Source organism: Marmota flaviventris, chromosome 15 (genome assembly GCF_047511675.1).
Source record: "Marmota flaviventris isolate mMarFla1 chromosome 15, mMarFla1.hap1, whole genome shotgun sequence".
Lineage (NCBI taxonomy): Eukaryota > Metazoa > Chordata > Mammalia > Rodentia > Sciuridae > Marmota > Marmota flaviventris.
This window is the reverse complement of record NC_092512.1, coordinates 32182498-32197828: the sequence shown is the minus strand read 5'-3', so window position 1 is coordinate 32197828 and position 15331 is coordinate 32182498. Positions and strand designations below refer to the sequence as shown.

The 15331-nt window shown below is 34.7% G+C and overlaps 1 protein-coding gene across 2 annotated transcripts in view; it reads left to right on the top strand.

Annotated features, from left to right (window-relative positions):
* Positions 1 to 15331, top strand: part of Zfpm2 (zinc finger protein, FOG family member 2) — a 428623-nt gene that overhangs the window by 108521 nt on the left and 304771 nt on the right. For both annotated transcript variants that reach the window (XM_027949357.2, XM_027949350.2), the window contains one exon: positions 5048 to 5146. In XM_027949357.2, coding sequence (XP_027805158.2) covers positions 5048 to 5146 — 99 coding nt within the window. The remainder of the gene's footprint in view (positions 1 to 5047; positions 5147 to 15331) is intronic.

The following is a 15331-nucleotide window of genomic DNA, read 5'->3' as shown; positions in this document are numbered from 1 at the left end:
CGATTGAAGCACTTATCATTCCAGGTGACAAGTTCCTAGCCACTGAGTGTCTCACACTGGTCTATAAGTTACATGGGAGAAGGTGCCATCTTTATTTGCATTCTCATTGTCCAACACAGGTCCTAAGAATCAGAAAGTAGTTTTTGAGTAAGTTAGGAAAGAACAATTTTATCTCACCTTTGTTTAGAACAATTGTTAATTTATTGATTCAATTGAATCCTTTCTTTTAACTTATTTTGTGATTACCATGCTTATTTTGTAATATGTTTGTGAAAATGCACCATTTCAAATTGTTTTTCTCATATTATTATTTTTTCTTCTAAACATGTAATTTGCCTAGTAAGCTTTCAGAGCAGACTTAACCATAGTCTCAACAAAAATTGGGGAGCGTTCTGAGACAAGAATCAGAATTATTTTGGAATGAGTATGGGAGATAAAAAAGATCAGAGGTCTGACAAGATGTGTTCTTACAAACTCAGTAAATATGCATTGACCTTTGTATTTGCACCCCCCACTGAAAAATCTTTTCTCATTGCCATCGATATGAGGTTAGAATTCCAAAGTTAACTATATAGTTTCTTCAGGGTCGGTCTTGTTTTATGCTTCTGGTTTCTAACTTCCTACATATGTGTCCTCTCTTAGAATTATTTAAGAACTACCTTAATTGTATGTTTTTATTGGTGGTTACTGCTTTCTTACATATTTCTTATCTCCTTGACTAGATTACATAATCCATACCAGAAAATACTGTTTTTTAAATCTTTATATTTCTTATTTTGTTAATGGTTAGTTGAATTTTGCATGGTGCTGAAATTCCAGCTATTAAAATATAATAGTAAGATGCAGAAATATATACTCCTTTGTGTGAACAGAAAGATGATACATTTAGTATCTGAATATAAAACTTAACTTCTCTAAGTGGTTTTCCTCAGAATTTTATACTTTGTCCTCTGGATCTTTGGATATATGATCTGGAACAGCATGACCTCATGTTTGCTTCTTAATGGTTTGCTCTGGGATTATTATTCTAGTGTTTATGATACTCATCAACTAGAGAAATGAAAGGATGTTTTGTAAAGATTGCTAGGAGACTCAAAGATTGAAGGAGACTCAAATTTAACTTTTAACTTTATACAAACTGCTGGTTTTGGTAGCCTCTGTGATGCCTCCATATGCTTGCCTCTAACCCTCCTGTCATGCTTGTTGGTGAAAGAATAAAACATAAAGCTACTTTAATCTGCTATTACTGTGAAGGATGGGAATCACTTACTGCTAAAGCCAAAGAAGATTTGGGCAAGATGCCTCATACAGAAACTAATTGTATTGGTCAGCTTTCTGTTATTATAACAAAATACCTGATATAATCAACTTAAAAAAGAGGAAAAGTTTATATTGAGCCTGGAGTTCTAATATCCCCTTCAAGTGCATGCTCCCAATGACTGGAATACCTCCCATTGAACCCTGCCTCTTGTAGGTTCTGCCTCTGCCCCATAGTGCCATCTTCTCCCAGTAGCCTTTAACGTGTGCACTTTGGGGAAACACTTATTCAATTTATCCAAACCATAGCACTAATATGGTAGCTCTGTAAGCATGGATAAGTCAGTGACATCTGTACATGAATTTCCTAAACAGTAAATGAATCTGTGTTAGATGATCTCTGAAGTCCCTGCTGGTGTTTAAATCCCTATGTTTCAAGATCCAGAAGAAATGAGAAATTTGATTAAAAGAAGTAGATGATTATTTAGAAACCATAGGTTTCCCTCTCTTCCACTGGTAGGAGGAACAATTCCCTTTGTGCATTCCCCTACATAGTACCTAGAGTGAGCCCCACCCAGTCTGTAGGAATGCTAACAAACAGATGCTCACCTAAGTGGGAGATTTGAATTCTACTCCGTGTGGAAAATAATATATGTAGAAACGCCAGTGCTCTCCAGATTGGGTCAGGTATCCTTGGTGATTGAGGTCATCCACTGGTATTTTACTAAATTTTATTGAATCAATGATGAGAAAGTTTTCAATTTTTTACATTCTTTTCATATGAATGAGAAAATGCTCAAATTCTTATTACTATAACTTAAATACTCTTGTAGTACTTACTCCCTTCTCTTTTCTTCCCGAAACAAAGCCATAAGACCAGAGACTCTGAGTCTAATTAGACATGATAACTAGAATCTGGAAGTATTATATGTATTTTTGTTCAAGTATTTTTATGTGTGCCTCTATTGTTTGCATGTGATACTGATTTTCTACTTGCCCCAGGCATGCATTTGTTTTGAAAAATATTTGTTTTTTAAATAAATTTTTATTTTTACTCAGATTTTTAAAATAAGTTATAGAAAGTGAGTCAATGTAAAGAAAATATTGAACGAAGTATTACAAAAGTGGTGACTGGCCCCAAATCATGAAAAGTGTGAGATGCTTGGGATTAAATGGAGTGTAACAGTAAAGGACCCATCAAGAAACTGATGGAATGATTAATAGGTTTAACTAAAAGGAGTTTAGTCAAGGGACAGTGTACAGGTGTGGGTGAGGTTGAGGGAACCGACAAGGGATGAGAAGCATCAAGGGAAGGCTCCCAGCAGTGGAAGCTGTTGGCACTCTGGTCCCAAGAGGTATGTGATACAGGAGCACGGGAGAAGCAGGAGGGGGGCCTCCAAACAGGAGCACTTAACCCTGCAGTGCAGCCAGTACTAGCATCTGGAGACTATCAAGGATTAAGGGATTGTCAGGGGACAAACACCTGCCTTTTCTCTCCTCCTGAACTCTTCTTCTGATCTGCTGTCAATGCCTCCATTGTGTGACCTCAAGTAGAAATCAGAAGACAAGGGACCCCAGTGATGGAGTCTTAAGAGGTCAGATTCTCCAAGGCGCAGAGCAGAGAAGAGGAGGAGAAAAGGCCACAGGGTCTGGCAGGAAGGGACACATGGAAAAGATCTAGCTCATGAGAAATGTTAGATTCTTCACCCAGCTAACATGATTGTTATTCAATTTTTCCAAATTGCCAAATTGCTGATTACATAGCATTAGTTTCAGCATTTACATATATGAAGGGATGATATTCAAAGTGTTAACAGCTAGAACAGCCTGGAATCTTACCAGTAAAATTAGATGCCTTGATCTGCTTGCTGACCAAACTTTATCTCTTAGTATCTAGACTGGAGGAGGTGGAGGAACGCCCACTAGAGAGAGGCCAAGCATGCAGAGTCAGGCTGAGGGGCAGTTGATTAGTTTAGGTCTATCAGAAGTTCATTATATTAAAGGCCGCAGAGACTACTCCGATGTGGCTGAGGACCAACCCTGTCCATGTCTGAAAAGTGAGACTACAACTTGCCCTCTGATCTCCAGAAGATGACTGGTTGACATGTGGTTATGTTCTTCCATGTGACCTGCACAAGCAGCAGATTGGAGCACATCTTGTATTGCTGAGCCTTTGCATCTTCATTGTGCTTCTTTGACCTTGCCTCTCATTTGTTAACTTACTCTTCTGAATGGGTTCTATATTTCAACAGGAAGCTGTATTTTTTCTGAATTTATCCTCTTGTGCCTACTACATTTTCTTAAACATGATAGATGCTCAATATATATTTTCTGGAGACAATTTCATTGGTATTCATTGTGATCATACTGAAAGGAGCGATAACTTCCAAAGAACTTTCAATTCTAGACATGGTTTGGTGTGGTTTCACTGTAAGTTTTATTCTTTATTACCTGCTGCTCCTCTGTTTACAAAAAAAAAATGGGTTAAATAGAGCTGTGATTAGGATTCTTCATTCTTTCTCCTTATCTTTGATTCCAAGTTTTAAAGTAATTCATTTTATGAAGTTACATATAGAAATGAATGTAAAATATATGGAGTTTAAGTTCAGAACTCTTATTAACATATTAATGTCATATGTAATAATAATGGTTGTCTAAAAATTTTGTATTTTCTAGGTTACTTTGAAAATGTAAAAAATTCAACGTATTGTTAAGTAAATATGTAAACATTCAAAAACAATTAGAGATTCAGGTAAATATGTGGAAAATGGTTATTGAAAACTTCAGAAAAAGATGGATAGGCAAGTCATTTAATTTTAAATTGTTTGCATGATTAGATTCAAGATTCAAGGTATAGTTGTCATGACCTTAATATCCTTCTCATTTCCATCTTCACATTTTTTTGTTATTGTGTTTTCTGAAATCTATGCCAGTTAAACTTAGGTATTATTTAAATTTTATATGTGTGGCCCATGCTAATGTTTATTTTCTTTTAAAACAGCATATGCCTTGTTACATTTTCACTTAAGATGAAGGTATCATAAATTAAACTTATGACTTTTAAAATATGGTTGCTTTGCTAATGTTTTGTCCTTCACTAGAAATCTGTTCTTGCTCAAAGCCTTTTTTTTTTCTTTATATGTGAAAATGATGGCATAAAATTGTGAAAACCAGCTGCATTTATCCAAAGCATGAGTATAGCTTCATGGTTTCTTGCATTGTGAAGAGCTGGTCACTGGCTCATCTCATATACTATCCTTTAACTATGGGCTTTCTATACCCTGTCTTTAAAGAAATAACACCAAACAAGCAAAGGACTGGGAAAAAAATTTAAAAATCTTCAAAGTAACCTAAACTCAACTAAAACCTGGAATATGTCACATTGCAAGATATTTAATTTTTTTCCTACTGTAGCCTGCCTTTATAAAAATTTCTAATTTGGAAATAAGTGGGTTTTATGTTTTTCTGTATTAAAAGCATGAGAAAAATTATATGTTGCTGTTTGATTTTCTTCTTATAAATAATAACTTCCAAAAAATGATATGGAAATGTACCTTATTGATTATAGTACTTAACTTCATTTATTGATTGATAATGATGACTTTTTTTTTTTTACTATTAAGCCACATTTAGATATCAAAATGATTGGACCTGGGCATTTGTCATTTATCACATTATATGTAATAAACCTATTGTTAGGCATATGATGAGGAAATTCTTCTACAAGGATTTCAATGTGAAAAAGAGGGCTTTGATCATTTCTCTTTTTCTCTCTGTTGGTGTTTTTCAGGTGATGAAGGCATCCAGGAGATGGCAGAATCAGATGGGGACACACAGTCAGAGAAACCAGGGCAACCTGGAGTTGAGACAGATGACTGGGATGGTCCAGGTAGGACAGAAAATGCAATATTTACCTATCTTTTGCTTTTATTAAGAATTCACATATTTTTCCTTTAAACTTAATTAAGCTTGCAAAACTCTTATAATTTTTCAACTCTGATTAATGCAGACACACAGGTGCGCACACACACACTTTTGTGTGTGCTGGCTACTTGGCAGTTTGAATATACCTCATTATTTAAAGATTTTTATCCTATTGTTAAAACTTGAAAAAAAACAAGTGTCATGTCTGCTTGAAGTCTCCATAACTTTTTTTTTGCATACTCACATAAAATTTGTCAGTTCTACTTGCTTTGTTTTTTTTTTTTTTTTTTTGAACAGAAAATCTTTAAGTGACATCCAAATGCAAATTGGGTGTCATTTTGAAGCTTACAAATAAGTTAGAAACAATACATCAAAGAACTATCATTTTCAGTTAAGTCATGTTCTAAATCACAGATTGAACCTTAGTATGCATTTAAAAGTTAAGAAAATGTCAAGATACTGTACCCTTTGATTCAAGGTTTTGACAACATCTTTACTTTTATGAATGAATTTAAACTTGCCTTTCAAGAACCTGACATTGAATCATTTAAAAAAAAAAAAACACAAAAAACAAAAAACAAACTGATCAAGAAACTCCAGAACACCAGTATAATTTTATATGAATATATATTTATAAAATCTCTGTGGTTATATTTGTTGCTAAGTAATTTACAGTTGATGGTATATTTATAAATGGAGACCATTATTTCATAGGGTTTAAAGATTTAAGTGAGTTTTGAAATAGTTTTAGCCATAATTTCTAAAGCAGTAACATTTTTCATTAAGAAAGATCCCTATATTTCAATCACATTTTCACCCTTGCATGACTTTGCAAATTGCTCTCCGCTGTGCATGAAGAAGAGAGGAACTCCAGTGGTAATTTTCTGAAACCATCAGCTGGAAAATATAATGCAAACAAAAATGAAGATACAGTATATCTGATTATTATGATGTCATTTCTAATGTTATTCATGATACACACAAATGTTTGTATTCTGTACACTATGGTATAATGCTATACAAGATTTTGGATCAAATTGTATTAAATTTAAAAATAGTATAATACCATATTTTAAGAGTTTGTAAGACAATGTAAACTTCTTATGGTATTCCACCTTATTGCATAATGCTGCTGACTTCTCAGTGTGGGGAGAGAAGTTTGATTGAGAAAACAAATTGGAAAAAAAAAATGCTTGGAAAAAATATCCTAGTTTTGTTGTGAGGTTTACATATAACTTCAAATGAGTGGGTGAATCTTGTCTCTTATTGTTCCTTATTTATGGAATTGAATGTGATTATGTTTAGAAGAATTTTTACACTTAATATCCAATTAGATGGAATATATATATATATATATATATATATATATATATATATATATATATATCCACTTGCAAACAGCTGCATTCTGTCTTGCTTTCATTGTGGGGCAAATCTGTGGAGGGCAGGTTTTCCCTTTTGTATCCAGGGCTCACAGCTTTCCCAGTAACATGGGAGGAAGATGGTAATTCAGAGGGTGTTGAATTACTAAGCACATGCTGCACACCTAAAGCCATGTTTTTCAGGAAGCTTTTCCATAAGTAAAGTTGTGTTATTGGCTAAAAAAGAAAAGAAAAAAAAGCAGGTATGAACAAGGTAAAGAATGATGGTATCTTTCAAGTTGAGAATTTTCGATTTTTAGTTAAATTTAATTTATGTATTTGATTTAAGGTAATTTGTATTCAGTGGATCTAGTGCAATGTTTATACTCTGCTCTGGGTTATATAGATATGTCACAACTTTACAGGGAAAATATATGTCTCTGCCAGGCAGGGTGGTATATGCTTATAATCCCAGCAGGAGGCTGAGGCTGGAGGAAGGCACATTCAAAGCCAGCCTCAGCAACTTAGTGAGGACCTAGGCAATTCATCTGAGATCTTGTCTCTAAATAAAATACAAAATAGGGATGGGGATGTGGCTCAGTGGTTGAGTGCCCTGAGTTCAATTGTTCAATCCCTGGTTTAAAAAAAAAAAAAAAAAAAAGAAAGAAAGAAAGAAAATAAAAAAGATATATATCTCTCTAAGTAAATATGGTTACAAGAAATTTTTTGTCCTTGGTGTAACATAAGTCAATAGCCATTTTTCTCCATAGGTGTTTAGCAAAATCAAAAATTGTTTTTTTAATTTTTAAAATGCCTGAATTAATGAAGTTAATTCATAACAAAATAATATCTTTTGGACATTTATTATTTTTCAGAGTAGAATATCAGTTAATTTCCTTCCATATTCTAAAGAAGTATGGAAGATATTTTTGTATTTTGCCTTTTGCAGAAATAGTAATTGCTTCAATATTATTACCTAAACTTTGTCATTCAAAAACATAATTGGTACTTTCTAATTGTATGAAAGAGAGAAAATAGTTCAAATTTTGGTGATAGTTCCAAACAGTTGAAAATGGGCTCTGGATTACAAGGGTTTAGGCTCATGAGCTGGATTTGCCACTCACTAGTCAGGAGATTTGTAGCAAATTGTTTAATTTCATAGTGCCTCCGTATTCATTTGTAAAATATGGAAAGTAATATTATCAACTTTTAGAAAGTTGAAATCAGATCACTCACAAATGCTAATAATCATATTATTGTGGCTGTTAAGATCTTGAAGCAGAAACCTTTCTTCTCAGTTTTCAGTACCCTGTAGTTTATCTGATATAACAAGGGGCAAACCCTTGTTTATTAACCATTTAGTTTTTTGTTTAAGCACAAATTATTGATTGAGGCATGAGGTAATGAACCAGGTGTGATTTCAAGGTTTAATTTTAAGGCCCTCCTGCCCAGTACTCACAGTCACCCTAAGAATGACAGCTTTCTCTAAAAATAGAAGAGAATCAAAGGATGAGGAAATTATCTAAAGAATGTGAAGCATAGTGCTGACATCATTTAAGATGGATCAGGATTTATCTTATTTTAGAGTTTGATTGAAGAGGACTCTACAACCTTTCTTGATGGCTCAATTCAATAATGAATCAACTCCTGTCTAAAATGTTCTATTTTTATCAAATGCAAATTCCTTAGCGTAAAAATGTTTTGCATTATTTGTTATTCAATGAAAAGATATATTCTGGAATTGTGATTGCTCACACCTTTGTTAACTCTTATGATTAGATAGAGCCTAAACAAACTTTAGGAAAATTATCTTATATTTATGAACATTTCTACAGTGAAATTCTGTAAGGCTTAAATGCTTATTAATCTCATTAAAATATCCTTTAAGTTTCTAAAAATCTTTACAGTTTGAATGGAAAGCTAGACATGCTAAATCGTATAGTTCAGGACAATACTTCACATATTGAATATAAATTTTAATTTCATTGTTCTACCTTGCTTTTTTAAAAAATTATCTTGACACTTGCTTGGTTGGAATCTAATTCATGTAGGACTTGCTATTCACTGTTCTGCCTTTTCATCTGTTTGCCTTTATTTTTCTTATTTCATTTGTCTTCTTTTTAAGTAACTACCTCTTCTTTTATCACCCTTACAAGGTCCTCACAGATTTGCCAGTTTGTGAATATTCTTATACATATAATTAATTGCTCAAAAATATTTATTGTGCATCTGCTGTATCATTATAGTCGTGAAAAAAGGTAGGGATGGTGCAAAGGTGCAGGATTATGCTGTCTGCACTCTCTTTATGTCATGTTTCCCCTTTAATTGTTCATGTACTGTATTTGAGTCACTGATGCAATAATTAGGCATCTCTTAGCCTTAAAATAGAGCATAGTCTATACTACAGAAGGAAATGTTCACACTTGAGAGTCAGATCTGTTTGTGCTTATATAATGCCTTAAAATTTATGGCATTGTTAAATGGCCAAGCCACGATTTCTTTATATTTGCAAAGGAAATTAAAATAACTACCTTGAAATATTTTTGTGAGGAAAAAGTTGAAAGAAATTATGCACAGAGAGTCTGCATCACAGCTCTTGAGAGAGCATAGGACTTGCTCAGGGTTGGTGGCTTTCTTTTACCAAAGGATCAAGCCTTATTAAATGTTTTTCATTGTCTTCTCAGACTGATCAACAATTGGAATTTTATATTATTTTAAAAATAGTGTTCACATCCCTAACTCTCATAAGAAAAATTTTAGAACCACATTTTTATGACTGCAGCTGGAGAGCTGACTTATTTTCTTAGATTTAGGAGATGTGAGATATGGAATTCAAGTAAATCCTTATAAAGCCACCATTACTTTTATAGAATAAGAACTTTAAAAGTCACATCTTACTTAATATCAACTCTAAAGAATCTAGCCCTCTGGCTTCTTTTTACAGTTGGGGATATGAATAATTCGGTTTCTCTGGTGTTAGATTGAATGAATCTAGGTCTTACCATCATGTGCAAATAAGTACATGTATCCAAAAAATGTATATTCATGCATACAAACACAGATAGAAATTTGGGGCAAGTAGTTATTTAGTTTCTTTGACAAAACTTTTTCAAAATAAGTACATACATTTAAATAGATTTTGATATTGATATGTTAGGCTTTGGGTCGTTGCAGTAAAATTAAGTAAAATGAAACCCTTTCTGATTTTATGAAATCAAAACTTGTCTTGAAAATTTGATGAGTTAATTAAATAAAAGTCAGAATCTTTTTTGTTTTATATGCTATAAAACATCATCATTTGCTTTTGCATTGATATACAGAATCTAGTATTTATCACAATTATTTTGGATAGTATAATGAGTGAAAAAGATCAAAAAACATTTCCTCTGTGTATATATTGGTCCTGTCACTTATTAATTGTTTGAGTTTGAACAAGCTATTAATAATCCAAGGCCTTAGTGTTTATAAAATGGGACTAATAATAACTACCTCATTAATGAGATTTTACATGTAAAGCATGGAGCTCAGAGCTTCAAGTACTCAATAAATCGCTCTTAATATTACTTTTATTGTCATTTTGGCAATTGTGCCTTAGTAGCCATCATAGTGCCTTCCATATTAGTCCTCATTAAACAGTATAGGGAATTAATTTTGCAAAATGATTTTGTGATGTAAAAATGACCATAAGATTATGTTTACTATGCTCTATTCTACCTAATTTAAAACATTATTCAGCTAAAGAACTTTTAATGTAAATAAATTTTTGAGAATAAACGTCTAGGTTCAAGACAGACATGAGTACTTGTTGCACATGGACTAAATATTGGTCAAGAAGTCTGTAAATAAGTTGCCTCTTGCAGTTGCTCTTCAGTGTTGTGGGTACATGCAGCTGATTGTGCTGGCTCTGCTTTGTGCCTGAAATTAAACTGGGAAGATGGGAAGTGTTTTGCATAAAGTGGGATAGTAGCTAGAAGACCATTATGAGATAGAAGCACACACTTAATGATACAGTTTTTTTCCCCCTCTTTACTAGTCCAAAGAAGGGCTTAAAGATTACAGTTCTGATTTCGTTTCCTTTTTGATTGGGAAAATGTGGTAGATATAAGATCTGGGAAATGCCATTTGAAGTAAATTAACAGACACCTATGAAACATAGTTAACCATAGATACAGTCTGACAGTAAGAAGAATATTGTGAGAAGCGGAGGAAATCGTAGAATGACTGTGTATTACTCTGACAGTGAATTGGTATTATCTCTGCTATCAGATAATGCAGTTATCATTAATTTTCACATTTGCATTTCAATCTTTGGAAGGAAATGACTCTTGCCGGATGAAGATAAGAGCTCTGTACCACTATAATGAACCATCATTTTATCCCAAGGCTTTGTGTCCATATGAAAATGAGGCAGGGAGGAGTATGTGTGTGTGTGTGTGTGTGTGTGTGCGTGCGTGCGTGTGTGCGTGCACGAGTGTGTGTGTGGGGGGGGTATTAGAAAAATATAACAAAGTGTCACAAATTGCTGCAGACTTTTGAGTCTTTTATGAAACAAGAGGGGGTAAAATAAATCTTCTGTACTGTAGTTAAGTGGATATCGGATTAAAAGATGAAAGCCTTCCTCTTTGTAGACCAGAATGCCACATGAACATAGTAAAAAAGTTCTCTTGATCCCATTCCCCTACCCCAGTTTGCACTGTCTTGCAGAATTAGGACACACTACACAGAAACTTAACTAAAACAAATAAGTAAATAAAAGGGAGGTGGGATCATCACTGTTTGGAAAAGCAGCTTCTTCAAGTCATAAAGCACTGCATAAAACTTGCCACTGAATTATTATTATAATTTATACCTCATTAGCTGTTTAAGAATGGGAATGAAGGACACTTAGATGTTGGCTTCTTTTAGGGTTTGCGAATATCTTATTTGTTTATGTAAGTTAAGTTGAGAAATTCAAATTAAAGGATAAAGAAATTAAGGTTCATTTGGGGGAGGGTCTTTCCTTGCAGTGACCTTTTCCTCAAACACATGACTGGAAAATATATACAATGTCATGTTTTATAACTATGTTAAAGTCACCCTCCCCCCCAAAAAAATGACATAGCATTCTTTTCAGCACCCTTACACCCTGGCTGCATGGTAAATTCACTCATCACCTGTTTACAGTAGAAACTTCCTTAACTATAACTTTCATCTCCTCTCTGAAACTTACTGTTTGCATTCTATCCCTCCTAAACTAATAGGATGAAGTCCCCTAACCTCCATGACTTCAGAATGTGATGTCATTTGGACACAGGGTTGTTGAAAATATACTTGGTAAAATTATGGTCATATACTAAGTAGGGCAATCTAATTTCATCTGACCTATGTCCTTTTGAAAAGGGAAACACTGGGATCAGACACACACATTCAGGGAGAACACAACAAGCCAAAGAATGTCAGAGTTTGCTAGAAGCTAAAGGAGAGGCATGGAAGAGATGCCTCCTTAGTCTTCAGCAAGAACCAGCCCCGGGCACCTTCCTCTTCGATGTCTGACCTCCAGAACTGTGAGATGACAAGATTCTGTTTTTTAAGCCATCCAGTTTTTGGTACTTCATTATAACAGTGATAGCAAACTAACAAAATAACAAAGGGACCAGAGGGACCATCACTTGTATATTTGCTAGCTGTGCTTGTTGTAATTTTTAATTAACTTTAAATATTTTCTAGACCAATGAAACATGTCCTCAAAAAAGATATACATTTTATTTTATCAAAACTATGTTGCAACCTCTGGAAGAGTTGATAAAGGAACTTTACTAAAAAATTGAATTATGGGAAATGATTTAAAGACTTAGGTAGAAAATCCTAAAAATAGTGAAAAAAAGTGTATTTAGATCGTTTTGCAGGTGGTTTTCCTATCTCAATCTATTCCAATGAAACAGATTAGAAATCTTAGATGAAGCATTGAAATTTTTTTTTTTGTGCGTGTGTATATGTGTGTACATGAAACACCAAATCATGACGTAGTTGTAGTTGTAACAGAACAAAGGAAGAGGAGTCAATCAAGGAAGACTAACAAGCAGAGGCCAGAGAAGACAGGAACACTAGGAGAAAGTACTTTTTGAGAAGGAGGGTGTGATGCCTGGGATAAACAGTGCAGAGAGGTCAAGACGGAGATTTAAAGACTCTCTTTTAAATTTAGTGACATGCAGATATCAGTGATTTTAACTAGGAGACTGACAGGTTCAAGTGAGGGGGAAAGAGGAACATGTGGAATCAGCTACTATAAACAACTACTGTATACTTGAGTGTTCTTGGTAAATATTTGGGTGTCTCTGAAACTGTCCGTTCATTGATAAAATCATTCATTATCATTTACCTCCTATTCCTGTCTAAGAATTTTCCTTCAGAAGTTAGGGATATGCTTCCAGACTTGTTTCTGTATTAAACTGTCCTGAACCAACAATGCATTAACTTTTCCAAATTATTTTATTTTCCTTTCCTGACCCTGCCATACTTCCAGACTTTCAATACTCTATTTCTATTATTTCTTTTAAATTTCATTGTTTCAGCCTTTATCTCTCAATAATTTTGGTTTACCAGACATTTTATAATTTTTACAAGGGTTATTATTTTAATGTCATTAACATGTTAGATTTGATTGTTTTATGTGATAATGTGCTATCGTTTGATATGGAGAAGAGGTATGTCTTCCCTTTCTTTCTAGTATCGAAACAGAAAACAGCCAGTATTTTGATTTTTTAAAAATTTCTGTTGTTATTTTAACCCAGGAGCACTTTTGGACCTTGGGGATTATTATGTCTTTGTCTTCATAATAAACTCCTACACTTGTTTCTAAGATTGATACTTAGAGCTTGCAGCTCATTTACTCATAAATAAAATTTACATACACATGCCAGATCTTGTACTTCTTCCCTTGTACCTTTAGAGACTCAAGTTGAATTAATTAATATAATTAGTTCAAACATTTATTGAAGGAGAACTATGCACTAGGCTCCAAGGATTAAAAAGATGATTTAGATTTTAATACTACCTTCTAAAGGCTCGTAGTATAAAGAAGACAGACAATGATGAGGTAGTTAACAGACAAGGTTATGGTTACAACAGTAGAGGCATGTACAGGGCGTGGAGGTGACAGAGAGAGGACAGTCTTCCACTGGAGAGGAAGCTGGGTGGTGGGGAAAGTGCTGATGGACCAGCTTGCCTCGAGGGAGAAGGGAAGGGTTGCTGATGCTGGTGGTAAGACATGATGCTGACCAATAATATAGGCAATAATGATCTCCTCAAGTGATGCCAAGGACAGGGTGACAAATTCTTATTGAGACTGCTTTAAGATGTCATTAATAGATAGGCACTATTTCGTTTTTTTGTTTGTTTGTTTGTTTTTTCCAAAATGTGATTTCATAGTGTGTGTGGTGTATTTGCTGCAATTTTGCCTGTGTGGAACCTCCATTCTCCAGATAGACCCATTAGCTATATGGCACTAACTTTCCTATCACTGTCTGACAGAAGAATGGGAGAGTGTTACTCTGCTAGGCTCCCATCACAGAATACCATATTGGGTGGCTTAACAACAGAACTTTATTTCCTCACAGTTCTGAAGGCTGGACGTCAATGATCAAGATGCCAGCAGGGAAGGTTTCAAATGAGGCCTCTCTTCCTGGCTCGCAGATGGCTGCCCTCTCCCCCTGTCTGTCACAGGCCTTTGCTCTGTGTGCCTAGATTCTTGGTTTATCTTTCTTTTCTTATAAGGAAACTAGTCCTATTGGATTAGGGTTTCACCTTGTGACCGTGTTTAACCCTTATCACTTCCTTAAAGGCCATATTAGGGAGTAAGTTTTTAACAATGAACTTGAAAGAAACATCATTCAGTGCATTCCAGGGTGGATTGTTGGCACACTAACCAAAGTCCAGGAGAGTGAGGGAAGATTTCTAGAAGATAGGAAAGGTCAGCACTCAGCAGTGGGGCCTTAGTTTTTAGAGAAGGGGGACAATTTTCCCTTTTTTATTTCTGACTCTAAAATCCCCACAGGACCAACTAGCATGAGCTGTGGTCCTGCTCTGGGAAAGAATGGCTGATCTGATATGTCAGTGTGAATTGAGTGAGTGGAACCCTGCAGCCCAAGAGAGCCACCATGACACGTTGTCTAGGAGCAGAGCCTGTTTGTGTATCAACTCTGTGGAAAGGAGAGCTCATTATCCAGTACAGGAAAGGATTTTATTGGTGACCCCAAGACATAGAGAACAAAGTAAGGGTTCTATGTTCCCCTAATTGCTACTTAGGATTTAGAAATGGGGCTTAATGGGGGAGCTCTTTGAAAATCTGGAGTACATAAAGAAGGTCTCAAGAGTGAGAGGTTTTCATTGAGACAGAATGGGTGAATTTTGCCCAGAGCTGATGAATGAGGGCATAGATACAGAGAACCCAGAAAAGGAAGCATCTGCTGGTTATAGATGCTAGTTAAGTTCTCTTAGTGAACATGATGGAAAGTAGAGGAGGGGGAAAACATTCCATCTTTCCAGACGAACGGCACATAACCCATGCAGCATAATGTGGACTGTGAATTAGGGTTAGAATTCGGACAGGGACTCACATTAGACACAGGCATTCTCTGTAATAGCATATTACAGTAGTTGAGATCAGAATGTGATAGAGATTTCTAATGCAATAAAAAGTGTGCTCATTGTGAAAATGGCCCAGGAAAAAGGAAGAAGAGAAATACAGAGGTGTGTATGTTTAAAATATATACATATATTTAAATACATACATAATTAAACATATTATGTGA